The sequence below is a fragment of the Thrips palmi genome, unplaced genomic scaffold (assembly GCF_012932325.1).
Source record: "Thrips palmi isolate BJ-2018 unplaced genomic scaffold, TpBJ-2018v1 HiC_scaffold_8, whole genome shotgun sequence".
Classification (NCBI taxonomy): domain Eukaryota; kingdom Metazoa; phylum Arthropoda; class Insecta; order Thysanoptera; family Thripidae; genus Thrips; species Thrips palmi.
In genome coordinates this window covers 3,369,754-3,397,249 of record NW_023144635.1, presented here as the reverse complement: position 1 = coordinate 3,397,249, position 27,496 = coordinate 3,369,754, and the positions used below count along the sequence as shown (strand labels likewise).

General features: G+C 53.6%; 3 protein-coding genes across 3 annotated transcripts; 2 read left to right on the top strand and 1 right to left on the bottom strand.

The window, feature by feature from the left end:
• Positions 1 to 99: 99 nt before the first annotated feature.
• Positions 100 to 20,622, bottom strand: LOC117653941 (egalitarian protein homolog). Its single transcript, XM_034399994.1, has 8 exons — positions 19,073 to 20,622; positions 5,088 to 5,168; positions 4,580 to 4,824; positions 4,105 to 4,305; positions 3,912 to 4,007; positions 3,677 to 3,828; positions 3,380 to 3,584; positions 100 to 3,226 (listed from the first exon to the last, which is right to left on the bottom strand). The coding sequence occupies exons 1-8, from the start codon at positions 20,417 to 20,419 to the stop codon at positions 2,986 to 2,988; spliced, it is 2,568 nt and encodes an 855-aa protein (XP_034255885.1). The 5' UTR covers positions 20,420 to 20,622; the 3' UTR covers positions 100 to 2,985.
• A 359-nt stretch (positions 20,623 to 20,981) lies between these two features.
• LOC117653943 (dolichol-phosphate mannosyltransferase subunit 3) lies at positions 20,982 to 22,284 on the top strand. Its single transcript, XM_034399997.1, has 4 exons — positions 20,982 to 21,142; positions 21,462 to 21,621; positions 21,695 to 21,772; positions 21,864 to 22,284. Exons 2-4 carry the CDS (start codon positions 21,463 to 21,465, stop codon positions 21,921 to 21,923), a joined length of 297 nt encoding a protein of 98 aa, XP_034255888.1. The 5' UTR covers positions 20,982 to 21,142; position 21,462; the 3' UTR covers positions 21,924 to 22,284.
• A 441-nt stretch (positions 22,285 to 22,725) lies between these two features.
• On the top strand, positions 22,726 to 27,098 carry LOC117653942 (negative elongation factor A-like). Its single transcript, XM_034399995.1, has 10 exons — positions 22,726 to 23,043; positions 23,523 to 23,703; positions 23,778 to 23,863; positions 23,961 to 24,126; positions 24,210 to 24,401; positions 24,492 to 24,716; positions 24,798 to 24,844; positions 24,960 to 25,244; positions 25,345 to 25,444; positions 25,521 to 27,098. The coding sequence occupies exons 1-10, from the start codon at positions 22,834 to 22,836 to the stop codon at positions 25,751 to 25,753; spliced, it is 1,725 nt and encodes a 574-aa protein (XP_034255886.1). The 5' UTR covers positions 22,726 to 22,833; the 3' UTR covers positions 25,754 to 27,098.
• The last annotated feature ends 398 nt before the right edge of the window (positions 27,099 to 27,496 follow it).

Genomic DNA, 27,496 nt, shown 5'->3' with positions numbered 1-27,496 from the left:
ATTACACTTGCTGCAGAGGTGTCCAATCTCAGAGTGATGGTACCCGAATGTTTTTGTAATTGGGAAAATGCGCTGGTGTTAAAATATATCACGGCCACATTGAGGTTTTTATAAACAAATTTTATTGAGTTGAACTAATGAGTCCACCTGAAACACCTAATTTGAGCTGACTTACAATTCAGTACCATGTATCTCTGTCACATTGCTTACAATGTTCTGCTGATATGAAAGCACACTTACATGAATACAACACATACCATCACATACAAATAAACACAGTATTTGATAAGTTTGAGTTAGTCCAGATCAGCATAATCAATCAGCATTTATATAGAAAAAGGGCGCTTTTAAAAAAATTCTTACAATATTAAAGCTTGTACCCTATCCTTATGCCCCATGTCACAAAATTTCTTTAAATAAATAAATTAAATTAAGTTAAAAAGAAATAAACAAAACACTCAGTTTATCGACTTCACTTAAATAAACCATAGCACTTCAATAATCACATCAAAATTAAGAATTCAGAGATATCCATTAGCAAAATAAAGAACAAAAAGCAACTAGAACGTCTTGTAAAGAGTTTTTTTTTACCACCAGATCAGCTTAGTTGTTAAGACCAAAAGACATACTGAGAATGTCTTACCTTAGAACCAAAAAATCCTTTTTAGAAATCTGAACATTAACTTGACCATGATAATAGCACTGAACATAAAGCATGTTCTGTTCTGAAGTTGCATAAGCTGTTTGAAACACAGATCCATTAAACTCTAACATCTGTAATTATTGTCACTAGACTAATACAGTACCACAATATGGTTACATTAAGCAAAGTCAAGAACATTAACTGAGGTAGCAATAAGGTTTGGTCCACTTTTCAAACTGCTTTTTATTCTCGACCAATCAAGGGAAATAAAGAAAACATTCATGTTGCGTTGAGGACCTTGGTCCTTCAGATGGAAGAAGAGATTAGAGGCATCAGAAATGCGCTCAATCTATAAAAGATTCTACATTGCTTCAATTATTACATAATTAAAAGTACAATAAAATTAAAAACCCCACATACTCAATGAAGCTTAGCCCATGGCACATCTTGTAACTCATTATCAATCTGTGGGGGAAAATATAGATGAATAATACACACTGGTTTAATGGTTGGCCATAATAACATAGTTTACACAAATACTGTTTGAACAGGTGGCACTTTGCATTCCTTACAATCAACAAGGTACAATCTGTGTCACAGTGCAACATTAGAAAAATACTGACACCCACTCATGTAACATAACAAGGGTAGAAATTTACAAGCCTGGAAGCATCAGAAGGAAAAACAGCCAGTAGACCGGCTGGAAATTTCCTGGCTACTTAACATAGGTTATTGAAACCTGCTAACAGTGAGAATAGTGGATAATGGTATCACTTTTTCAAAACAATGGATAAAATTAACAGTTGTGTCAAATGAGCCACTGGCAACAATTTCTACAACAGCAAAATTGAAACAATTTAGAAATCAAACTAAATAATAAATTCATCAGGCTTCAGTTTGAATTGCATTTTAAAAAAATAATTCATAAAATTTTTAAAATTGGCTAAAATGGGAAGAATTTGACTGTGAATTTGGTAAAATTTGAATTGACTACTGCCAGTGGTTCGGTCATCACACCTAATTATGGGCAATCGCCATACAAGAAGAAAAATTCCCATATAAAAGAACATACAAGCAAATATCACAATTGGCTTTAACATAGCCATACATTAATACAGACCTACCAGTTTAGATCACATACCAAAATTTGATCTACTGCACAACATACAAAAGCCTCAGCAAGTTAATTATAAATTGGTGTTGCCTGCTCAAGGAAACCTATCTTTGAGAGTTTCATGAACCAATGGCCACTTTGATTGCACATCACATTTTGATATTACGACAGCGATCACAGGATTTACTTCCATGAAAGGAAATGGCTATTCTAGTAATTTTATGAAAGATCCAAGTACAAAACAGAAAGAGGAAACACTCACAAACCAACCAGGCTCCTCATTCTTTTGGAATACCTGGATAAATAAATGAACAATTTTAACATGCAGTTCTTCCTCACATTCATTGGGGTTCAGCAGATGATTAGCCTTTCATAATATCTACAGTAGCTCAACTAATCTTTGGAGCACTGATATGCAGTAATAGTGATACTTTTATGAATATATTACAATCAGCCGGAGACTAAAGGAGTACACACAGACTAAGAACAGTATTAATGCAGAGCTGTACACAATTCTCACAAGGTACACCAGTACAAAAATTTTCACATCATAACATGATTTTCTTGAACAAAAATTTAATACATTTCATCCTTTCCATTCTGACAAAATTCAAGTTGTCAAACATAGTTGTCTTTTCATTGTGTTCTTCTTAATAAATTCATGTAAAATCCTAACAAACATAGATCTCATTAATTTCTGCTATACAAGCAACACATGATCCACAATTAACCAATAAATAACAAACTCATTCCTGTGATAATAAAAATAGAAAACAGTCCACTACATAATGAATCAGGCACAAAATATGTCAATCCTCTGCAGTTGAATAAATATGAAGGCCTTTATATCCTAGTATGATTCAAACATAATAATAAAAGATGAAAAAAAATTTCCGTGAAGAATCAAATAACATGATACAGATAGAAATGCTTACTCCTCATGCTACAGCGAATCCACAAACTATTAACGTTTTTCCATAAAACAAAATGTAAGGAAAGAACAGTGTGCGAAAAGTGGGAATTGAAGCCCTCTGCTCTAACAGAAGGCAAATTCGCCAAAATGCATGAAATGTTTAACTCCCTAAGTTACAAACTGACACTTACAAGCCGTATTAAAGGAAGCACAACTAACGTGTTTAAAATTTATGCTTTCAAAACAGAAGTGCTTCAATAGAAAATATGCCAACAATTTTCATGGGAAACTTGAAATGCTGATAAGACTAATTCATCACTTCTTTGGTGATGTAGTCAACTCTTTGACCACTTCTTCTGGACCAAAGTACACGTTGGTCATGACTATTGCACCTGTGCAAGTTGTCTGGCATTCTGCATCAACGGTGCTTCCAACATTGTTTGTTAAAGCTCTGGCCCGAATCGTTTCGGAAGAGTTTCCAATGCTAGGAGCAGAACTCATTGAGTTACCCAATGAACGGCTCTGAATTCTTTCATGGCACTTGCAATTGCAGCATCTGTGTGGCAAACAAAAACCGAGTTGACTATCCTAAAATTCAACACAAAATCTTAATCACATGAATGCAATGACAAAGACTGACTGGTCCACCCACGTGAAGCCAATCAATCCAATACAATTCCAAAACCATTCACAGAATAAATAGACTCACTTGTCAGAGGTTGAGGATTGAGAAATGAGCGATGATGTGTCGGGGGTGGAAGTGGACAGCACAGCCTCAGACAGCACAGCCTCTAAACGCTCGATTTTCAACAATCGGTCTATTCCCCCATCAGATATTATTTCATTAACTTGATGCATTGTTTCAGTCAAACTGGGTGGCTGGGAAATTGTAGTGGGGGGCGATGATACACCACCTACATAAATGCATCAGAGAGAAATCCACATTATGTAAAGAGGTTACTAGATGTTAATTTGAAACAGAATTTCATTAATTTTTCTTACATACCTGAAAGTGAGTTATCTGAAGGAGTAGTCTTGCCACTAGCATTTTGATTTGAATCCAAGGAATTAAAATCATTGCTCTCAGGGCCCCCATTGTAACAATCGTTGTCTTCATCATCATCGTCGTCATCGTCATCATCATCACTTTTGCTGTCTCTGTTAGTAAATACATTGAAAAGATTAAGAGGCAGGATACACGGAAGCAGGCGTTCAGATGCACAACAGAATGTTTTACTCACCGGTCTTGGTTTCGTCCCTCTAGTTTGTCCAGCTTCCTGGCCACTTTGTAAGACCCTCTCAGCTTCTCTTTCTCCTCTTCAGTGAGCTCCAGATACCTAAGAAGAAATAGCAGTTAGCCAGAGTGAGGAAGAGAGGAAGTGGTAACAATCGGGATATTAAACGTGATTAGTAAGACAAGTCTAGGTGCATTACCTGAGCAATCTGATTTCTCTATTACTGAGAACAATATTTTTAGAAAGTTTAGCTTGAGCTAACCGATTTTTCAAGTCAGTTATCTCCCAATTCAGTTTTCTAACTTTTTTCCGCTGCTTGACTTCAGTCGGACGGATTAAAGTGTAGACCTGCTCGTCACACAGCTCCGCCAGGAGTTGTCCATATTCTGGAGTGATTCGGCTGAAAGAAGGGAAGGGGGTTCAGTGACGAGGAAAGTGAAGCCTCATACTGTGGCGCAGCATGTAATCGCGTTTTGAGCTCCACAGTCGCTAAATGGGACCCAATTCGAGCGTGTGACCCCACCCAATGGATTCCTCGTTCGGAGAGCAATCCATGGGTGGGGTCACACCCTCGGTTCGAGTCCTATTTAGCGACTACGCAGCATAAAACGCGTCCGGGATTTCGACCGCCACCACCGGTCTCCTAGCCCACTGTGCAAGGTGTTCCCTCTCACCTGATCATGGCGTTGTACACGTGCGGGACGAGGGACAGCACGTCGGCGGCCGAGTACAGCATCATGTCCTTGCTGAAGGGGCGGCGCGCCCAGTAGCGCTGGTCGCGGCGGTACACGTTCTTGAGCTGGTCCTTGAGGGGGTTGAGCGGGGCGCCGTAGTCCGCGCACAGGTTGTTCAGGGACACGTTCTTCACCTTGTACACCGGCTTGCCGGTCGTCATGAGCTGCAGGATAGCGTGGCCCGCCTGCAAACAGGGAGGCGCATTGGTAAGGACAGACGGTGAAGCCAGAGGAGGGGCGCGATGGCCGATGGCCTTGCCGATGGCCTTGCCGATGGCGCGGCGAGCGCCTGCGAGGTCGGCCAGCCACTGCGTGCAGCGCACGCCTGTCGCGCGGCGGCCTGCCTCGCAGGCGCTTCGGAGCGTCGTCCGTCTTTCTCGCGAGTGCGAGAGAGGCAGAGCGACGAAAACGACTCTCGGAATCAGTCTGCCGGCTGCCAGCACTCTACCTGGGTGTCGAAGACGTTGGTGAGCGTGATGCCGAACTGGTTGAAGAGGTTGACGCTGTCGCCCCGACAGTCGTGAATGACCTGCAACAAGAGGAGAGCACGGGGTCAGGTACAAGCTACTTCCGTCCTCGCGTCACACACGCCTTTCTGCAAATGTTTGTCGCGCCATTAGCTTCGGGTTTCGCGGCCCGCTCGCGGCAAGGCCGGTCCTCCGTCTCTCTCGCGCCTCCTCCTCCACGGACCGCCCCACGAGTGCGAGAGAGACAGAGAGCGTGTCAAAGCGCCGTTCGGAATCAGCCACTTGGCTACGCCACTCGGCAATCCGGGCCGCTCGCAGCACGCCACTGCGCCTTCCACCCCTGGGGCCCGGCCGGGGTGGGGTGGGGAGTATTATCTTGTTACCTGGTGCCGGGTAACGACGCCCGTCAGGCGAGGGGAAGGGAGGGGGAGGACGGGCTACACCCGCCTGCTTCGCCTGCTGGCCGGAGTCGCAATTTCCTCCCCCGAGGACGTGCCAAGTGCCCGGCCACGCCCGACGCGCCACGCCACAGACACACTTCCCCGGCCGATAGGGAAGTCCTAGGCAGGCCGTGCTAGGCCGGTCCCGACAGGAGCATGGGAGAAGCCCTGGCTGCCAGCTCGGCCGGGGGCGGCGGGGGTACGGCGGCCAACATTGTGCACTGCTTTGCAACCCTGCCGGCCTGCCGCCAGCGGGGGCTTCTCCGCGGTGGGGGTAAAACGCGTGCCCGGCCGTAACCAGCGCAACGCTCCCGAACGTACTACCCACACTCAAGAAGAGCGGCGGATGCCGTGCCGTGCCGTTCGACGACGCCCCCTGAGAGGCCGCTCCGCCGCTCCGCCGCGACGCGAACCGCGCAGACCGCGCACCGCGCGCCGCACGCACGGGGAGGGCACGGAGGGCCCCGCCGCGTCACGCCAGGGGACAATCACGGGGCGGGTGGGGGTGGGGGTGGTTGCCATGATGGACGGGCTGCAATACGTCAGGCGGGGCCCGGCGGCCGGGCCAGGCCAGATGACTCTGACGCCAGAGATTAATAGACAGCCACCGCAATGAGAGCAAACATCGCGACGACGCGGCGCGCCCTCCACCCCTCCACGCCCCGACTAGACGGCACGGCCGACAGCAGACTGAGAGTCGTTTTCGTCGCTGTCTCTCTCGCACCTGCACTAGGCGTTAGAGACAGAGTGGCGACAGCGACTCTCGGAATCAGTCTGCAGGGCGAGCTTGGACGGACATGCAGCGAGGGCGGCAGCGCACGGCAGCATCGCCACTCCACTGCAAGGGCGGAAAACGCACACCACTCGCAGTCATCACGGCCACGGCCGCCACGGCCGCCACACTGCCGCACGACACAAAAGGGCCTCGCTGCACCCCCACCCCTTTTCCTTCAGCGACAAAGCAAAACGATGAAAAATGCGCCGGCGGTCAAGGGAGATTACAACAAGCCGCCGCGGGGGGATCTGCGCTCTGCGCTGTGCAGACTGCTTCCGAAAGTCGTTTTCGTCGCTCTGTCTCTCTCGCGCCTTAACAAGACGCTTCATGAGTGCGAGAGAGACAGAGCGACGAAAACGACTCTCTGAAGCAGTCTGCACAGCGCTGCGGCAAGGCGGAATTGGAGACCCCGGGGGCGGGAGGGGGAGAGGGTGGGAGTTCTTGGAGCATTCAGGACATGAAAAGGCATATCGCCGCTCTTTTCATCAGTCGGAAAGCCTCCGGGCGGGGGGTGGGGGGCGGCAGTCATTTCAATACCGACCGACGCACGCAGGGCGAGGGGCCCAGGGGGGCCGAGGGGGGCTGGCCGCGTGTGGGGCCCACACTGTGGGCCGGGCAGCCGAGCGCGCTGCAGTGGAAGCCACACAGCGAACGGCCCAAGCGGCGCAAGCGGGTAGCAGTTTCAATGAGCGCCGCGTGGCGTGCGTGCCGCAACGCTGCCGCAGCCACACGCAAATCTCCATGTAAATGTACCGGAGGGGTGTGCCTGCCCCGCTCGGTTGTACGCACACTGTAATACGTACAGGATTGTATACATGAAATCCCGAGCACGGCGTCTTTACTCATTCAGAGTGTCGCGTCTGGCTTGCCTTTCCCATGCGTCTCGACAATCCACAATGGCCAAATCCCTCGCAGTGGCGCCAGCGGAGCGAGCGGCGCGGTTCCAACGCGGCCGCGGCCGACTTAGTGCCGCCTTTGAGGACTTTGACAGTTTTCCGTTGAGTCGAGGCGGCGCGGTGTAATCCACGCCGAAGGGGTTGGCGGAGGGGGGGGAGGGGAAGGGGGGGGGGGGGCGAGAGCAGAGCTAGGTGCATTCCAGCGGCAAGGCCAGAGCGATGGAAATGGGTAGCGATATGACCACACGACCTCCACAGGCTGATTCCTACAAGCTTTCCAAAAAGAGATTTTCGTTTTAGTCCAGAATCAAATTTTTTGAAATAACAACGCCTCCCCCACACAACAATTTCGACATGAAAATTTAGAAATTTATCGTCCTTTCCAGGAGCCGTAAAACTATTGCGTTCCCTCAGTGTCCACGCTTGTCGAAACGCCAAATGGAAAGTCAGTCCCAGCACGGGGCAGGTTGCCTCGGCGCGGGGTGCCGCGTGCAGGTGGAATCACTTCCGAATAAAGCATATCAGAGGTAAAAGACCCCCCTTGAAGGTCGGGAAGTGGTGACCTCGGCCCGCCTCGGCCCGCCTCGGCCACGCTAGGCGGCGGGGCGCGGCGGCCCTGAATTGCAAATCAAGCCAAGGGGGCGATGCCGAGCGCCGTACAGCTACTGCAGTGCAGCGCAGGGGCCGCCGCGTCGCCGCGTCGCCTTCGTCGGCCGGGGCTGCGGGTTCGCGTCCCGACGGCGGCGGCCGCCAGAGTAAAAGCGACTCGAGTCATATCAAATTTACCAAGCAAATAAATCCAAATTTGCCGGTCCGGGCCGCGGGAGGTCCTGGGGTCGGGGGGTGAGGCAGCAGGCGCTCCTCAGCGGCATGTCCCTGGCGCTACTCAAATATAGATATATGCGGTTGCGGTGCCGTAAAGAAGGTTTGCCCCTGGGACCGGGGGGCCGGCCCTCCCCTCCGCGACAGCCTTCAGGGGATGAACCGGGCTCTCTTTTACTGCGGATCCACCTGGAGGAGCAGGGCGAGGGCGGCCAGGGCGCACGGCACTACACCTGCCCCGCCGCCCCGCTGAAATACGGCTGCGGATAAGCCAGCACTACGTCACGGCACGCCACGCCACGCGATGCGCCGTGCATTGCCGCCGCGACGCTGTTTCGTTTTCAAAACTGCACTCGCTGCACTGCGCCGCGCGCGTGGCGTGGCGTCGCGGCCAGGCCCGGAATGGAAGCCAGGGCCTGAGAGGAGTCCAGCGGGTCCAGCCGGAGGGCCGCAAGGCAGGTTTCTATTCGTCCAGACTAGAAACCTAGCTACGACACTAGAACGGTCCCGCGGCGGGCCGGGCCAGGCCTAGCCTAGCCGGCCCGTCCACAGCTGCAAGACAGCAGCTGCGTGCAGCGATGACGAACATGCGAGCTGCAACGGGCTGCCTCAGCAGCAGCAGAGCGGCGTGGGGCGGGGCGCGGAGTGGAGTGGGGCCTGCTTGTCCACGGCCACGTCCACACGGACGGCCCGGCCGGCCAGGTGAGCCCCGCGCGGGGCGGGGCGGGGCGGGGTCAGAATCAGTCGGCACACGGCGACAAGTGCTGGTTCATTGGGTCCGCTTCGCTCTTGGCTCCCGACAGCGCGCGTTCACTTTCGAGCCGGCCGAGTGGCGTGGCGGTGCGGGCCACTGTAAACCGCGCGGCCCGGCCCGCTGACGGCGACGCCCACTCCGCCGCGAGCGAGAGAGAGGGAGAGAGGTATTCCGGCGTGGCGGCGCGTGGCGGCTCGGCTCGGGCCTTACGGGTTCAGGCTGTGGGGCGCCGCCGTGGGGCCGACGGGACAAAATGAACCGACGAGCCGCCGACACAGAGCGCGCCTTGTACACAGTGTACACGACTCGGTCGGGCGAGCGGACAGAAACGCACGCAGGCAGACAGACAGGCAGAGAGACGGAAACAAACGCACAGGTGACGACAATTAGCAGCTCGGCACACGCCAGCGCCTTGCATTGCATCCGTTCATTCATTCATTCCTTCCTTCATTCATTCGAGGCCGTGCAGCGTGCATCCCACTCTCCGGCAGCCGGTCCTTCTCTTTCCCCGACTCCACTCATTCCCGTTGCCTGCTCATCTGCGCCGCCCGTTTCGCCCGTTTTGCCGCTTCGCCACGCGTCCCTCCGGGCCGCTCGCCGCGCTCGCCGCGCGTTGCCATGGCCATGGCACGGCCGCGTAACGGACTCCGAGTCATCTTGACGTCTCAAGCGGCTGGCTGGTGCTGCCTGGCTGGACTAGTGGGGCTGGGGCTGGACCAGCGGGCAGCGGAAGGACGCGGACGGACAGACAGACAGACAGGCGGTGCGGCCGGTGCGGGATACGTGGGGGCAAATCGGATGCGTGCGCGCGGTGCTGCGGTGCGGGCCGCGAAGTCTGATTCCCAGCCCACGGACCATCTGGCGGCGCGGCGGTGCGGCGTAGCGCGGCACAGCGCCCGACGGGTAGGCCGCCCGGCCCCTCGCCATGCTCGCCACGCGTCGCGGCGCCGGGTGACGTCACCCGCCGAGCCGGGCCGAGCCGGGCCGAGCCGGGCCGTGTGCAGGCAGGGCGCCAGGGCGGTGGCTTCGACGGCGTGCTTCAGCGACCCCCGCTCCGCTCCGCGCCCCGCCGGCCGCAGGCTTCCAGGCCTCCAGGCATGCATCCTGCCGTCCTGGCGTGCCCCGGCATGGCCCATGGGACGGGATGGGATGGGATGGGACAGCTCGCGGCCCGGCGGCACGACGCGGCCGGCGCACGGCCCGTGGCGCCACGGCTAGCCCGGCGAGCACGGCGGGCCGCTGACCCCCGCGCACCGCCATGGCGCGCCACGCCCTGCCACGCCCTGGTCGTCATCACAGCCCGACCAGCGGCTGCGGTCATGTGCCGCCGGCACCAGCGCACCAGCAGCGTCCCGGCCCATGTCTCTCTCTCGCATCCCGAGCCAAAGTACAGAGCCGCCTTGTTATCTCCTCTGCAGACTGATTCCGAGAGTCGCTTTCGTCGCTCTGTCTCTCTCGCAACCTTACGCGACGCCCCATGAGTGCGACAGAGACAGAGCGGCGAAAACGACTCTCGGAACCAGTCTTGCTGGGTTAAATAAAAAGCGGCAAGGTCCTCCTCGAACGCAGAGCGACGCAGAGCGCAGAGAGGCTCAGACGACGGCGGCGGGGCGGCGGGGAGGGCCGCGCAATGGAGAGGCGCGGGGTACCTCATCGCCAGGAACACGCTCGCAAGGCTGCGGACTGATTCCGGGGGTCGTTTTCGTCGCTCTGTCTCTCTCGCACTCACGGGGCGTCCCGCATCGGTGCGAGGGAGACAGAGCGACGAAAACGACTCTCGGAATCAGTAAGCCGCATTCCGAACGCCGAAGTCCGTAACGACAATCATGACGACGTCGGCGCCGCCGCGGTGGGCATGAAAAATGAGGGGCAAAACAATCGGCCGGCACGACAGAGACAGAATGAGGGAAACTAGGGCAAGCGAAAAACCCGCGCCCGCCGCGCCAAGGGCCTCCGAGGACGCCAGAACCAAGAGGCACTTGTCCACCATCGACTCGCGCTTTCGCGGCAAAATGGTAATGAGCTCGATTTGGCGGCAAACACGGTGAGGGCCGCGTCAACGAGCCACCACCGCCACCACCACCACGACACGGTGCAGCCCCGCGCGACGCGACGCGCCGCTCCACTCGATCAAGTGCGCCTCCGCCGCGCTGCGCGCTGCGCCCACGCCGCGGGGGACACGGACGAAAATAAACTTCGATAGCTCCATTCTCCCCCGCTCTCGCTCTCAACGGGTGCAGCCGGTGCACCGATGACCGGCCCGGCCCGGCCCAGGCCACCGCGCCGACGCCGACCCTGACCCGCTGCCGCGCCGTCCACAGCCAAGCGACCCGCGGGCTGGCTCCGAACGCCGCCGTCTCTCTCGCACCCCTGGGGACCGCCCCGCGAGTGCGAGAGAGACAGAGCTACTGTGTTCGGTCGGAATCACCGCGCTGGCGGCGACACGTCCGCGCGCCATAGAGCCATTCACACGGCACGGCGCACGGCGGGGGCAGCCCCATCGGCCCCTTCGGCCTGACGGGTCGACGTGTCGCTGAATGAGGCAGTCACGGCGCTGGAAGGCAAGGCAAGGTGGAAGGCAAGGCAGGCAAGGCAAAGCAGGCCGCGCCACCCTTCATTTCCCGGCGCCTCCTCTTTTTATGGGGTGGGAAGCGGCAAGCGGCGCCCCGCGGAGCGATAGCAAAGGCCACCGCCACGCGCCACGACAGGGGGCGCCGCCACCCTCTCTCTCTCACACTCATGGAGCGTCCCGTAAGGATGAGAGAGAGAGAGCGAAGCAAGCAGTGCTCGGCGCGGCCAAGGGAAAGGGCAGCCGCAGCCCGGCGAGGGAAATGCCAGCCAGGGTGCAGGCCTTTCGGGGTGGCCGCCCCGCCCCGCCCCGCCCCGCCCGCATGCATATGCCAACGACAATTGCGCTACGTCAGCGCATTTCCCATCCACGGCGGCAGGCGGCCCAGGATGACATTCACCGCGTACAGTGTGCAGACGAGGCAGTGTGGCTGATCCACGAGCGACCGCCGCGAGGTGGAGAACAGATTCAAACAACTCGAGCGTCGCAAAGCGGAAGCCAACTCCAGTGCCAATCCAGCAGTACAGTGTACCGCGCGCCCACAGCAAGGCGTCGGCCCTGCGTGCGAACAAGGGCCGGCGGCAGACGCCGCTCCGCGCTCCGCTCGTCGTACACGCAGTGCAGGTACAAGCCCATCCTGATGAAGACGCCGCCACGCCACGCGCGGGGCCGCGGGGGCCGCGGGGGCTCAGCCGTGAAACCGCCTTTGCTTCCACTAAATGACTCGACGGGGCGCCGCGTCCGAAACAACGGCGTCACTCATTCGAAGACGCGGCCGGCAGCGCCGCCAGTGCGCCACCACGCCCGCGGCCCGCGAAACACTTACTCGGCGATAACCATACATCAGTGGAGCATTAGCGCGCACCTGGGCATCAAGAGCACGCCGTAGTGCGGCGGGGCCCGGCGGGGAGGGCGTGGCGGCGGCGGCGAGGTGCCCCGCGCCCCCGAACCCCATCGTATTTTTACCCGTATTGTTTTTGTTCCGCGGCGCGTTGGGCGCGTTAGGCGCGCTCCCCAGGCAGACGCACGTGGGATGCCGGCGTTGCCTACATTGCCTGAGCAGCCCGTCAGTCAACTGAGAGTCGCTTTCGTCGCTCTGTCTCTCTCGCGCTCTTGGGGCGTCCCGTACAGGTGCGAGAGAGACAGGGCGACGAGAATCAGCCTGCAGGTTGGCGCCTTCCGTCCAGGTGAGGGCGTGCATGACTGCGAACACGACGTGCACTTCCAGGAACGCCACCGCCACTAGAAGGCCGCCACCCTGGCCGAGCAGGCAGCAGCCCGTCGGGCGGCCGAGCGGCGACAACGACAACGCGGCCGCCATCGACCGAACGGACCGAACCCGAACGGAACGCCGGGACGGCCGGCCACTTATCGCAACGGCCACATCGCGCCATCGCGGCGTCGCGGCGTCCTGGAGACGCTGATGCAGTGCCCGATGCAGCATGCCCGGTGCAGTCCCAGGCCGATACGCCCGGGAATCGGGGCAGAGGCACGGGCCCACCGGGCCGCCCCCCGCCACCACCGAGGCCGAGGCCGCGGCCTGGATCAAGTTGTCCGTCCAAAGCCACCCACACTGCCAAACACAAACGCCCGCCATAGTTAGTCGGGCACACGGGCCTGCTCCGTTGCCGCGAAGCCGCGCGCGGAAAAGGAGCAGAGAAAATCTCTTCCGGCGGCCAAAACGGAAACCGATAATGACGGAGCACATTCATTACTTTCAAACCTGTCAGCCCTGACGCGGGGACCGGCGGGGACTGGCGGGGACCCGGGTCATCCAGGTAACACGTAACGCCGCGGCGCGCCATCGACGGCGGGTCGCGTCCACCATCCACGTAACGCTGCCTGCCCCGCGCCCGCCCAGGACGCCCTTCACCTCCCCGGGCGGGGCGGGGCCGAGCAGGGAAACTATGTTGATTAATCATTTCCAAAGGTGACGTGACGCAGTAAAAGAGGGCGAGGGGAGCGATTAAAAAGTTGGGACGGTGCGACGGCGATACTCCAGGTGCGGGGGAGGGGGAGGGGGACGACGTCCGCGGGGAGTGATCGTAAAGAACGTTTGCGGGCGCAGTAACGCCCCGTTACGGCCACGGCGCTGGCCATCATGGGTCCGATACACTAGTACCCCGGTCGGGGCGGGGCGGGGCGAGCGCCGCTACAAACTACTCCACCGCCGCGCTGTGGCCGCGCTGGCCGGGCCGTGCCCGGAATGGAGGAAAGGGGAGAAAATCAAAAATATACACACAATAAACAACTGACGCGTGCCGCGTGCGTTCGGGTCGGCCCGACCAGGCCCGTAATAAATCGTCACATCGAGCGAGGCGGGCCGAGCCGAGCCCCTCAGAACCTCCCCTTCGAAAGCCGCGCCGCACGCACCCCCGCCAGAGCGAGACAGAGACGGCCGCTCGCGTCGCACCGTCAAAATTACTTCCAATCCACTTTCGGTTCGGCGACGCGCATTCGGCCGGGAACGGCACGAGTGAATTCCTCCCCTCCCCCAACCGGTTCCGCTCAGAGCGCCCCGAAAGTAGGCAACACGCGGCTCTTAGCGCAGCCCCTAAAGCCCCTTCCGGGGCCTCCAAGCCGCGCCCGTTGAGCGAGTGCGACTCCCGGGGCGACGCTCTCGCGGCCAATACGAACGGGAGCTTGGCCGAGTGCTTGGCGAGTTAAAGCGACGCTAAATATTTCAGCAGCATCACACTAACACGCATCCACCCGCGTACGTATTCATGGGGGCCGTCTCGTTACACCCGCCCCGCCCCGCCCCGCCCCGCCTTGACGAATGCCAATCAAACTTGGGCCATCTCCGGGCCGATAGTGTGACGGCGCGGAGCGGCGCGCCCGCAAACGGGGCAGCCGGCCGGCTGGATCCGAACCGAACCGTGCTCTCTGTCTGTCTCTCTCCCTCGGCCGCACTCTCAAGGCGCCCCCCAGGGGTGCGAGGGAGACAGAGCGCCGACGCGCCCCATCGCGGCCTCGCGGCCCGGCGACTCGTCCCGCGTCCCGTCGCGTGCGCAGAGCCGTTAGCCCTTGTGCAGCAAGCGAGTGCAGTGGCGGGGCCGGGGGAGGCAGTGCCACAGCCCCGTCCTCCCCGTCCCAATCCGTACCGACTCGGCGAACGCCGCCGCGGCTCGGCTGCCAGCCAACCTTTTTGTGTGCGGCTGGGATGGGAGGGCATGGCCACCTCGCAGACTCATTCCGAGCACCGCCGTTGTCGCCGTCTCTCTCGCACCCTTACGGCAAGCCCCGTGAGTGCGAGAGAGGCAGAGCGACGAAACGACTCGCCAGAGGTCAGTGCGCAGGCCCTGCGGGGCGCGCAAATGAGACGCATCGGGCCGGGCGGCGAGGCGGGGCCACTTTCAATTTCTTCTCGGTGTCAACAACTTGCTGAATTATTCGGGACACGAACCCCGAGGACTGCACGGCGCCGCACAGCGCCCCTTGTCTTGGCGTCCTGTCCTCCCCGGCGGATCACCGGGACCAAGGGGCGGAACCAGAGGGGAGGGAGGGGGGGGGGGCGACTCGGCTGTCGGGAAGGTCGTACGACTGCCGACAAATCAAGGCGAGACCCTGCGCACGGACTGCCAGGAAGACTGTAGAGGTGTGCCAAATCGTTCGAAACCCAATCGGATCGAATCTGCCTGCTTCGATTCGATTTAAAAAACGAACGAAAAATGTGTAATTTAAGAATAAAATTTCGGAGCCAAAACAACTTGAACCGAGTAATCGACAACATTCGATTAGATTCGAAGAATTCGAGATTCGATTTGCGATTGGAAAACGCCGCTTCGCACACCAATGCAGTGGGAAGGGGAGGGTCGAACGGCGGGCAGGTACGTCTGGTACGTCCGGCCCCGGTGCTCCACCTCGAGCTCCACCTCGAGCTCCACCTGCGCGCGGTCGTCGCCATGCATGTTTCACGACGACTACCCTCCCCGCCCGCCTGGGCGAGGCCTGGAAGTCGTGCAGCAAGACACCACACTTTAGGTGCACCCCGGCCAAGGGCCAGCGTGCCGCACGGCGCCTTGCCTCACGGCGCCTCACGGCCTCGGCCCGATGGCGCCACAAAACGAAGGCCGGCCCTAGCGCCGCCCGCTTCGCCCTGCTTACACTGTGGTTACGCCGAGAGCAAACGTTATCACATCACGTCGCCGCCCCTCACGGCCGGTGAGGCCCCCACACGCCGCTCCGTCTCCCTCGCACTCACGGCGCCCCCCGGAGGGGCGCGAGAGAGACGGGCGACGAAACACTGGCATCGCTCTGCGGGCCGAGGCCCGGTAATGCACCGTGTTGCAAGTCACGGCGGCGGGGCGACGGGGCGGCAGGGCGGCCCCCGCGCCTCGGCCAGCACCATCTTGGCCTCCATCTTGGCACGCGCTCAAGGGGACGCGACGCACCGCGCGACGCCCGCCAAGCACCGCCATGCCAAGGCGGGCCAAGGCGGGGCCCTCCTCGACGACACCGTGAAACAATGGGGCCGCCTGGAACGTCTCCGCGATGCACGGCGCGGTGCAGCCAGCAGGTGCTCGCCGCGTTCCAGGCGTTCCAGGCCACGCCAAGGCCGTTCCAGGACGTCCCAGGCCACGCCAAGGCCGTTCCAGGACGTCCCAGGCCACGCCAAGGCGGTTCCAGGACGTCCCAGGCCACGCCAAGGCCGTTCCAGGACCTCCTAGCTCGGTCCCTTCCAGGCAGACTCACACGGCCCCACCTCGCGTCAGATAAAATGGCACCACCGCCGCGCCGCCCCCGCCAGTGCGGTGTGGCCCGTCCATTAGATTACGCTCAATACTGCATGGCTTAAGTTCCTGACAAATAACCAACCCCAACTCGGCTACCCTGCTGGGCCTGCCTCCGCTCTGCCGGCGAGTGGGCGCGTCGTACGTGAGGGACCGGGACCAGGGGGGCGGAGTGCAAGTGGTCCATGCATGTTTCAGACTGCGTGCGCGCCGCCCCGTGCCGCCCCGCGCAGCGCCGGGCCTTGAGTGGTCCCGCGGGGTCCGACCGCTCCCGCCCCCGCCCCCACCCCGTGTCCGCAGCCCCCGGCCGCTATTACCGGATCGCAGGCAACCATTACGGGTGCTAATGCCCAGCGAGGCCCAGCCCCGACACGCGCGAGACAAACTTTCCACCAAATTAAAACGACGTCCCAACTGGCGGCGTGGCGGAGCGGAGCGCCTTACGAAGGAGGGGTAGGCCGCTGCGGCACGCGCGAGCGGAGCGGGTTGCCTATCCAACAGGCGCTCAGGCAGTTGAACTTGAAAAGCTAGACCACATTTGATCTCGAGCCATTTCGGGCCCGGTAGCAGGCAGGCAGGCAGGCAGGCAGGCGGCCGCCGGGCCATTTGTCTCCACGCCGCCCTAATCTCCCATCCCGCGGGAAGTCGATCGGGCCCCGCCGACGCGCACCGCAAACAACGCCGCCAACTTCGCCGTTTTCCGACACTTTCGAGGTTCGGGCCGGGGCGTGCATCGCCCGTGCCGTTCCTCCAGGCCGTGCGCCGCGCACCCCGGCGCCGTCCTGGCCAGCTTCGAGATGGTATTGCTCGGGGATATCCCGCAGGAGGGGGAGGGCAGGGGAGGGAGGGAAGGTCGAAGTGGTCCTGCGGGATTCCGGGTGCGGTGCCCGGCCGGCCGGCCGCACCCCTCGGGAACACGGCGGCCACCGTGCCGTGCGCAAGGCCGTGCGCCGTGCGGGCCATCACCGAGACCCACAGCCAGCCCAGCCGAGAGTCGGCATCGTCGCTCTGTCTCTCTCGCACCTGCACGGGACGCCCCGCCCCATGAGGGCGAGAGAGACGGAGCGACTCTCGGAATCAGTCTGCACGCCGATGGGCCGCTGTCAGGCCGGCGAAGCCTGGCGAAGCCCAACATACGCCAGCCTTTTTACAACCCCGCGACGACCCGCGCACCGCGGCAGGCGGGGCAGGCGGGGCAGGCACACACCACTATCGGCGGCCCAGCTGACACACGGCCGCACACGGCGACAGTCAACAAACAGCCCTGGCCGAATCAATGTCGGCCTCAGTCCCCGCTGAGCCGCGCCAAAGCCCACCACCATGGTGTCTCTCTCGCACTCGCGGGGCGTTCCGGAGGGGGTGCGAGAGAGACAGAGCCAGGCGGCTCTAGGCGTGTCGGCCAGGTGGGGCGGGCTCCAAAGTCGAGGGCCGCGCTGGCGGCTGTGCCCGTGTCGCGTCATCTCATCCCCCGGGTCCGGCCAGGCCGGCCAGGCCGGACCGCTGCACCCTGACATCTCGCTGCAATCAATCTTGGAGTGGGGCAGCGCGGCCACGGCGAGGGCCGCGGAGAGGGCCACTGCAATATCCATTAATGTGGCTGCTGGTCCGCCCCGCGTCCGCCCCGCGTCCGCCCCATGCAGGGCCACCTGCTGCAGACCACCACCGCACTCGACGCCAGCCTCGCCGCCGAAATGGAAAAAGCGAGAGAAAGACGGAAAAACAGAAAAACAGGGGACGTGGTGAAAGGATTCGGAAAGGCGGAAAGCGGTTCATTTCCAGGATGCATTGTCCCCGAGCGGGGCGGGGCGGGGCGCCACTCGCTCGGCCTTGTTCTCCACGCAGCGCCGCCGCACCGCCTGCTTTGCCCAGGCTTTGCCCGCCCTGCAGCCCTGCCCTTCGGCTCCGGCCCGGCAAATAGAAACACCCGTCTTCCCCGGTGGGGCCCTGGGGCCTAGGGCGGGGCCCCGGTCGAGGCCCCCGCCGACCCAGCGACGTGCGGAGCATCAAGGGGGCGTCGAGCACCTGTGCCACCAGCCCACGGCCCTGGCCGCCAGGGTTCAGCTTTAGCCCGCTCGGTTCACCCCCAAGGGGGCCCTCGGGGAGCCCTCAAGGGGACCGCGCGGACGGCCAGCACGGCGCAGCACGGCGCAGCACGGCACCGCGGACCAAGCAATCTCTAATGGGCCGGGCCGGGCCGAACCTCGACCAGGTGCGCGCACCGCCAGCACCGCCAGGGTACAGGTGCACACGGTGCTGCCGTACTGCCCACCCCCTGCTTCGCCACCGCGCCGCCCGTCTCCACTCGGACAACAAATGAGGACCACCGCGGGGCGCGCGCGTGCAGCCAGCCCGTCGGATGGCCGCCGCCGTCATGCTCCCCGTTATCAAGCCTCCCCGTTCGACCCGCGAGACAAGGGCGCAGGGAGGGGGCGGGGCGGGGCGGGGCGGGGCGGGACGGGGCGGCGGGGCGGCCTGTTTCCGGCCGTGCCGGGGAGGGAAGTCCCCGCGTGGTGTGATACGAGGGGGCCACACTTGAGCATTGGCACAGACACGCCGCGTGAGACAGAGATAGAGACGGAGAGAGGGGGCGTGAAGGCGCAGTGCGCAGCGCGGCACTGTAACGCTGTGGGGCGGCCGGACGAACCCCTCGCATCATATGGAATGCACCTAATTACGTACTCCCTTGATCACAGCACTTGGTGAGAAAAGCGCTGCAGAGGCAGCAGTAAAAAAAGGGAAAAAGTAATCTTGCCGCAAAGTGCAAGGAAAATTTTTACATGGCCGAGCCAATAAGATAACACAAGCACTCAACTGAAAGAAACTAAGTCAACTTCGTGTTTAGAAACAAGAATTTTAAAACAATAGAGAAAGGGGTGCTCAAATTAACGACAGTAAAATGAAAGTTGACGCCAATGAAACTTTAAATTCTAAATTCACAGTAAACTTAAAAATCTAAAACATGAAAGAAGTGGCTTACCTTTACAACATCTTCTGATTCAAGTAGTCTCTGAAGCCCTCCGGAGGTGACCAGGCTCGGGCAGGTAACAAGGTCGAAGATGAATGCTTGTCCTGTCATCAGTCCAAGTTGGATGGATGTCAACTGTCCTTTAGTACCAAGATTTATGCCTTCGCAATCCATCGACACAGCAACAGGAGGTGCACCAGGTTTCACTCTTAAGAAGATATCGTCAATCACTTGCAAACTCTCCTTCACATTGGAGATAACACGGGTTGATTGGAACACTTTTGCTTTATACGCTTCAACACTTTGAGCAGTCTGCGCTGCAGGAGCACTGCTTGGCACAGGTGATGGTACGGCTACTGAAGCAATGCTTCTGTCCTTTTCGGAATTGTCAGCCAAGGCTTTCATTACGACTGAATTCACTCGTTGTTTCAAGGATTGATTTTGAACGTTTGTTGACGGGGGAGGAGACAGTGGAACCAAAGGGACAAGGCCACCAGGTCCCAATTGATTATTGTTGACATTGTTGCCACTGTTGGTATTGTTGTTAGCCTGGTTTTGATCTTCATTTGTTTCTTCAAACTTCATGTTAGGGTTTACCAACGTGACAAGATTAGACTGAACATGAAACATGTCCGAACGCATCTTCAAAACAGTGGAAAGATCTTGAGAAGTGTGGAATATATTATGATACAAATCTTCAGGTAGTGAAGTTAGAGAGGCCTGAAACAGCTGCTCTACAAGCTGCGGTCCATTCTTGTAAATAGCCTTAGCAAAAAATTCATAAAGCCTCTCAAGAGTTTTGGAATCAATTTTAACTTCTTCGAGTTCATGGAAAGGTTGAGGTTCTCTGCCCTCCCACTGCTTGAGCATCACGGTGTCCTCCTTCACAATGAACGCTTCAGGGTAGCGGCACAAGAAATCATGGAACTCTTTGACATGCTGCCCTGATATGTGACGAACCTCAGGTGATGCTTGAGATCTGTGTCCCAGCAAGCTCTTGATCGGGACTTCGGTCCCTGCCCCGTATTGCAGAAGTTTGTTCACAAAGTAATCCACAGCTTCTTTGGCATAGTCTCTCTTGGACCTGTCACCGTCCACAGAATCGGACGGCGTAGAGTTGAAGGCGTTCACATGCACGTGATCGCCGTCCACGGTGAACAGCGAGGGGTACTGGGTGAGGAACTTCTTGAGGCCGGACTGCGACCCTCCGGCAATTTGCCTCATTTCTTTGGTGAAACCCTTCGCTCCGAACTGGCAACTCAGATCGTGGAGTGTCCTGGGGCCGCCCTTGTCCAACAGCTTCTCAAAGAAGAACAGGAGGGTCATGTTCCTCACCATTTCGTACTCGGAGCTATCCATTCTTTACTTTCGGTGTGGTTTCTTGAGGAAGACGAGCACTCACATCAACAACCTCCTCCTCCCGGACATGTTTCTCTCCGTTCCCGTTGTGTACGTTCGCTCCCCCACTGCGGCTTCGACACTGTACACTGTACGCCGTGCGTGGTGTGAGTGGAGTGGAATTCGTCGGAATCCACTACGCAAACCAAAATAAACGGGAGCGCGTTCCGAATCCGAAGCCCAACCGAGTCCTCCCTGCGCAAGCGCCACCTACGTGGCGACCTAGCGCACTAGTCATTCATTCCGCCGGTCATTTCAGTCAGTCATTCATTCATTCATTTTCTTCGATGAGCAAAAGTCATTGAAATATCAAGCGAGTAATAAACCGAAACGCTTCATCACTTGCCCTTTCTTTGAAAACAACAAAATTCTACAGTATGCCGCCTTTTCTCGAAAGGTAGAAACGCACAAGTGGCTGGCAAGTGTCCGGAATTAACGAAATTTTGCTGTCCCAGTCAGAAAATTGAATTTGCGGCAGTGTTCATGCTGAAACTGCCAACTGGAATTGGAAAGAGCACGTTCCGAAAGCACCTGCCACGTTCACTGCCACGTTCCGCGTTCCGAGTTCCGCGTTCCAAGGGGGCCGTGACGTAAAACATGTAAACATCGGCTAGATCAGCTGTGTTGTGAGTTGATTCACACAAGTTAAAAACTGTTCGCTGACGACAACACAAACTAAGCTAGGTACTTTAAAATGTTGATTTTTTTTCTTTTTCAAAATAAATATTGAAAGATTCTTAAGCCCCTAGTTGTTATTAAGTGTATTGTCACAACTATAACCTGACTCTAGAGGCCGCTCCTAGAAGCACCTCTCTCTTGTTTTCATCTTTCAGCAATGAATTCAGCGCTGCCGCATAAGCTTATCCTTTTACCTCAATATGGCTCTATTTTCCCATGATAATTTATTCTCTAAGTCACGGTTTAAGTCATTATCTTGGACTGCTCTAAGAGGAAGCCTTTGAATGTACTCACTTTTCATGAATTTATTTTGTATTATTTTCAGGATGGCCCTCACAAAACTCATGCAGTGGGCTTTGGCTTTCGCCGCATTTACAGGCCTGTGGGCAACATTAGTTGCAAATGCAGCACAACCTGAAAATTACCTCCACAACCACGAACTTCTAGTACTAGCGCTCCCCGTTATTTTAATTGGCTTGTTTGGGGTATGTCATATTAGATAAAGATTTATATCAGTATCTGACAGTTTATTTATTCTAAATTCTATTGTGTGTGCAGCTGTATGCAGTTTTCATCATCCTCTACCGAGTATTCACCTTTAATGATTGTGAAGAAGCGGCAGCAGAGTTGAATAAGGTATTTTATGTCCAATTATGCTGTATTCCATTGTTACCTGTGACTGTCTTCTCTGTACTGTAAACTTTCTAACATATAATTTATTTTACAGCAAATCAAAGAAGCCAGAAAAGACCTCAAGAGCAAAGGTTTCTCATTCTCTGAAGACTAGTAGAATTGTAATTGCCATGTTTTAATTTTGAAATGATCTCTGTAAATGAGTGGCAACAGTGTTGGGCCAGTCTCTATGTACGTCCTTGCTAGTAGCCCGATGAAGGTCTTACCTTTCTTAATCTAATTTTTATTAACAACCAAAGAGCTTGATACCTTCTCCGAATTTACTATAATGTTGATTGAATTTTGAGGCAAAACAATACCATTCCATTTTAAATTAAGTAACTTAGGGACAGGTTTCAGTTGTGCTCTGTTTTCTTTGTGATATGGCCAGTGTAAATAACGATTCTGTAGCAATTTTGCAAATGATGAAATACCCTTAAAGATGTTACAATAAATATTTATTCTTGTCCTTTTTAGCTAGCTAACATTCATTAAGCTTTCCCCTGAAGGCGAAAAAGTTAAACTTATTTTAATTGGCATCATGGTTTTACTATTTCAAGTGTATTAGTTGCATTAACTGGAAAGTACTAAGTTGTTTTCTGAAAATTTGACATTGCTTCTAGTTATTTCAGGATTGTAGACCACTAAGATATGTTTAAAAAGGGCCATCTTAACATCTACACCGTCTTTTCTTGAATCCTGTCAACACCTCACTCGAACAATTTAACTTTTCTGCAGTTCTTAAAAACAAGACCATAGGAGGCTTGTCTCAGACAGGAACAAATTCAGACCCACCTACAACTGCCGCTTGTCTGCGGAGACTCTGGCCGAGAATTCAAACTAGACAAATCTTTGATCAGTTTGCTAGGGAAGAAGTTACCTCAAATCTGCTGAGGAGAAATCCACAGGGCTCTCGAGGGAAGTTTCGGTTGGTTCGTTGGTTTCGGGTTTCAAACTCGCGGTCTTTCGTGGGACGCTCACCGATGAGAAGGCGGTGGAGTAACTAGGTCGAGTCAAACGCCAATATGGCGAATGTGAGGGATAGTGACACTTCGTTGTGGCTCCACAATAAATTAGGAATATCAAACGATTCGTGGACTGGAGGCTCTATATGTTCACAGTTAAATGCCGAAGTTTTGCGCAACATAAAAGCATGTTTTCCGGACCTGCAAACTCAAGTCAAACTAAAACTTCTGCTGTCCATTTTCCACATCCCGCGCAGGAACGTTGAGGAGGTATGCCCACAATAACAATGCGTTGGTTTGTCGATTTGATCACTGTTTCTCTTTCGGAATTTTTTTCTTGTTAGAGCAAGTCTCCTTACAGCGTTCAACGCATGTTTTCATTCATAATTTGGTCTAACTACATAGGGGGCGTCGTTTTTGGTTTTCTAACCTCACCATTCGTTTCTTTCTCATGTAAATTTTATTTGTCAGTTAATTTTAAACATATTTCGAATTTGGTGCATACTTAGTCAATTTTTCTTACTTTAAAATTTTAATTTCCCGCTGCGTACAATAAACCTGTTTAAGATTTATATTTTAAGGAAATGTTTTGAATTTGAGGCTATGTTGATTTCATGATAAAATACACTGTAGATTATATTTCATTCTTGGTGCTTTCCTTTGACACTTGTTTGTTGTATTCTTAGGAATATATTGAGCTGATTCATGATGTAATTGTTTGATATTCATTTTTCTTCATTTCATTCCAGTGGCGACATGAACTTGATGATATACTTGTTGTGGCACTGAACGATGGTGAAGCATGGGTGTCTATGTTAGCAGAAACTATGAGAACATTACCAACAACTGGATCTCTAAATTTAGAGATTTTAAATAATGATGACAATCAGCGAATATTTTCTGATCTTGTAAATGACTTGCGAAAGTTAGGTAAGGTGTCGAGTTCATTTCATAATTCTAACTCCTATTCTAGCCAGTTTGCTTATCCAGCCATTAATTTTCAGTGAGAAAACAAACTGATGGTGGAATGCTGCCCCTTGAATGCCACTACTTAAATAAAAATGCTTTGATCACTGTTGTGGGCCAACAGGTTTGTTTGTTTTTATTTTGGCGTGATAATGTATTATCTTATAATGTTAATCGTGGTACTTTATAAAAAAAAATTCCTCCTTCATTTCAACTTTTAGCCTCAACCAGTAAAACATTTTGCTCTGAAACGGAAACCAAAATCTGCCACTCTTAGGGCGGATCTACTATCAAAATCAGCTGATGCTGTGACTCATTTAAAAAAGAATGCTGCTCCAACAGTACCGGTCCGATCAAGAGGCATGCCAAGAAAAATGACTGATACAAGTAATGATTTAGATCATATTATCTTGTTTCAAAGGGTTATTTCCTTGTTTTAATTTAAAAAAAAAAAAAAAAATTTATTTCAGCTCCCCTGAAAGGTATTCCTAGCAGAGTTCCAACCGGAGGGTTCAAGTCTCCTGTTGTGAACAATCAAAACAACCAGCGCACCTCATTAGGCCGTACTCCAGTGAATCGTAAAGATGGTGGTATTAAACTCATTGATATCAATGAACAACCTATGGGATATGCTCAGGCTAAGAAAAGGAAGAGGTTACAAGGTATGTGTGTTCATGGAACACCATCTGTTATCTTCAAAAGTCATCAACTTTTTGAATCTATCAGTTCTAATAATTTACATTCTTATTTAGAAACGGAGGATGCAAGGAAAGCGTCCGAAGCTGCAGCAAGCCAACAAGCCACAAATGCTGCAGCTACCCCAGGGTCTGGTGCTGCAAATGCTGGCGCTGCTCCAGGCACACCTTCAACACCTGTCACACCAGACTATGCTGCTGGTCTCGCACCAGTGAATCCACCTGCTGCAGCCCAGTCAGCTTCAGCCACAGTCCCAACTGTCCTTACGGTTGCAAATCCAGGTAGACGTCCTTACAAGGTCTTTTCAATTTTATCCAAATCAATCTGTTAATTGTTCTTAAAATAACTTCTTTCATCTGTAGGCACACCTCAGACAGCCATCCCGGCAGCAGAAACTGTTATAATTCTGGTAGGTCTCTTTTCAATTTGCTCAAATATAGACAGTGGTATAAATATTTTTAGCGATGTCAATTTTCATAACATTAAGTTCTGGAAGATAAATGATTGATATTTCTGGGTTTCAGAATCCTTCCACACCTCTGCCAGCATCAGCAGGGACATCCATCCCCGTGTCTCAGCCGCGTGTTATTGCTGTCAATACTATTGCGGTTGCTGCGCCAGTGCAAGCTGCAGCCACACCTTCAGCACAACCTGTTGCTGCAACAGCCACTATAGTGACACCAGCCACTGCTGGAGCACAGACACCCACATCTGCAATTGCTTCGCCTGCTGTAGCAGCCGCCTCTCAGGCTGCCACTCAACCTGTACAACCAGTCGCAGCCAAAGAAAGAAGGCAACTCTCTCTCACGGTACGCTCACTATTCCTCCTTGTGAATGTTACTGAAATTAAAAAGTACATTGTTTTAATAAGTTTTTTTTTTATCTTCTGTTCTTTAAAAACTATGATAGAGAGAGCAAATGGTGGAAGCTCAAGAAATGTTTAGAACTGCCAACAAAGTTACTAGACCTGAAAAGGCTCTTATACTTGGGTTCATGGCTGGCTCAAGAGGTAAGATCAACCTATTATACATTTACTTCAAAATATGCTTGATTAGTTCTGGATTTTAAACTAATTATTATTTCAGATAATCCATGTCCCCACTTGGGTAATGTGGTTACAATAAAATTAAGTGAAAGTCAAGAGAATGTTCATCAAGAAGGTAGTATCATAACTATGATGGTAGAGACTCACTTCCAAATGAACTACAGTACTGGTGAATGGAAGCGAATCAAGAAACTCCGCAAAGCTGAAGATGTTCCTGCCTTAGCCACTCCTGTTCAAGCATCCACTCCTCAACAACAACATGCAACTGCTTGATTAGAAATGTTATTTTAAAACTCACAAATTTTACCTGAGCAAGTTCATCTGTCAACCAGTGAATTATTTATCTCCCATATTGTGTTGCCAGACGTTTTGGATCATTTTTCCTCCTTTCAATGTGCTCTGAAATCAATGCTCCTTACTTTTGGGCTATTATTCCGTGGTGCTAGATCCCACCCAGCCAATAAGATTTTCAATCATCATTCTTAATAAATCTCTTTAATTTGTAAGGTACTTTGTCCAAAGTATCAGTTTGTACACATATACTTTCCTGAATAAACTTGTTTTGTATACAGGTTGTTACCCATCTATTCTGATTGAAGGAAGTATAAAAATTGCTTTCTTAGATTAAGTTGTTTTTTTGGGGGGGGGACAAACTTGGCTAAATCTACAGGATGCATCATGAAGTGTTTGTGCTTGATGTTATGTTCATCAACAAACATGGATATGAGGAATAGTGTATGTTCTAAACATTTCTCTTTCTTTTTAAGAATTAACCAAAATTTATGGGTGCCCTGGAAAGCAAAGTTGATAATGAATTTAATTATTCCTCATGTATTTGTTATGTGAAAAAAGTTACCTACTGATTTATGTTTGACATATTTGCTGAACTAGGCAACAAGGCTTTTCTCTTACTTGTCCGTCCATACCTTGTCTCAGTGAAATTGCACCAATTTTATGAAAGTTAGATAAATTAACACTATTCTTTCAATTTGTCTGATCGAGCAGCGGTGTATTTGTGTGTGTTTCAGTTCTAGTTAGTTGTTTATATACTGGCTTCCAGAGTTTTGAGATTGTAGAAGTAAGGGACTGTATCACAATTTCAAGTGTCTGTTGTCAAGCAGTTTATGTCAAAACACACGTCTCCCTAGTCATCTTGATATTTTGATCAGCTTTCATGCTTTGGTAAGACTTCAGTCGGACAAACCCCAAATTTTTCAACTGGAGGCCTACTTTTATGAAAGGTACACATGTTCCTTTAAGTTGTCTGATCATGATCTCAACTTTTGTCAACAAATTTGTGTTCTGAAATTTTATGTCAGATTGTATCTCTTTTTTGTTTGTTTTTCTTGAAGGATTTTTTTTTTTTAATCATTTGCTGAAACTCTTTTAGGTTGATTTAAAATATTTATAGATAGAAGTTTATTGAATCATTTTATCATATGGTCTGATATATATTGTTGCCACCATCACCACCTAAAATAAAAATACAAAGAGGACTCTCCTCGTTTGGAATGTAACATTCTTTCAATATGTCTTTTTTTTTCACCCTTTTTTTCCTATTTTTATTGTGTATGGGAGGTTTGATTGGAATTGTGTGCAATAGTCCTGAAGTGATTAATGATGTGATTTGTTATATTTTATCTTGTAGTGTAAATCGCATATGTACATAACAAATAAAGTGACTATCTGTATATGGCGCTGTGATTTTCTTCGGCGATGACTAGGACCGAAAAATGAGGTGGTGTAAAGAATGCGAAATGGCTTCCAAGAACTCTATTTTTTTTTTTTTGAACCAGTAAGGGCCGCGTGCTGCGCACGACACCCTGACCTGCCTAACCTGCCCCAGCTTGAGAGGCCCGAGCCATTCAGTTCGTGAGGCAGCGAGGCCGTGCCGTGGGCCGCGCAAGAGCACAGCACCGACGCGATTCGCGGGCTGGCCCAGGCCTGGGCTGGTCGGCTGGTCTCCGACACTGGCCACTCAGGCGTATTTCGGTTCGATAGTTAGGCCTTGGTGCG

Bases quoted from the DNA above. Each gene is read 5' to 3' on its own strand.
- LOC117653941 (XM_034399994.1), bottom strand. From the start codon at position 20,419: ATGGATAGCTCCGAGTACGAAATGGTGAGGAACATGACCCTCCTGTTC. The intron at 4,008-4,104 runs GTAATGCACCTA...ATTTCTTCTTAG, and splicing joins AGAGAAATCAGATTGCTCAG to GTATCTGGAGCTCACTGAAG. The intron at 3,227-3,379 runs GTGAGTCTATTT...TTTGCCACACAG, and splicing joins CAATCCTCAACCTCTGACAA to ATGCTGCAATTGCAAGTGCC.
- LOC117653942 (XM_034399995.1), top strand. From the start codon at position 22,834: ATGGCGAATGTGAGGGATAGTGACACTTCGTTGTGGCTCCACAATAAA. The intron at 23,704-23,777 runs GTAAGGTGTCGA...ATTAATTTTCAG, and splicing joins AAATGACTTGCGAAAGTTAG to TGAGAAAACAAACTGATGGT. The intron at 24,402-24,491 runs GTATGTGTGTTC...ATTCTTATTTAG, and splicing joins GAAAAGGAAGAGGTTACAAG to AAACGGAGGATGCAAGGAAA.
- LOC117653943 (XM_034399997.1), top strand. From the start codon at position 21,463: ATGGCCCTCACAAAACTCATGCAGTGGGCTTTGGCTTTCGCCGCATTT. The intron at 21,622-21,694 runs GTATGTCATATT...TTGTGTGTGCAG, and splicing joins TTTTAATTGGCTTGTTTGGG to CTGTATGCAGTTTTCATCAT. The intron at 21,773-21,863 runs GTATTTTATGTC...TTTATTTTACAG, and splicing joins CGGCAGCAGAGTTGAATAAG to CAAATCAAAGAAGCCAGAAA.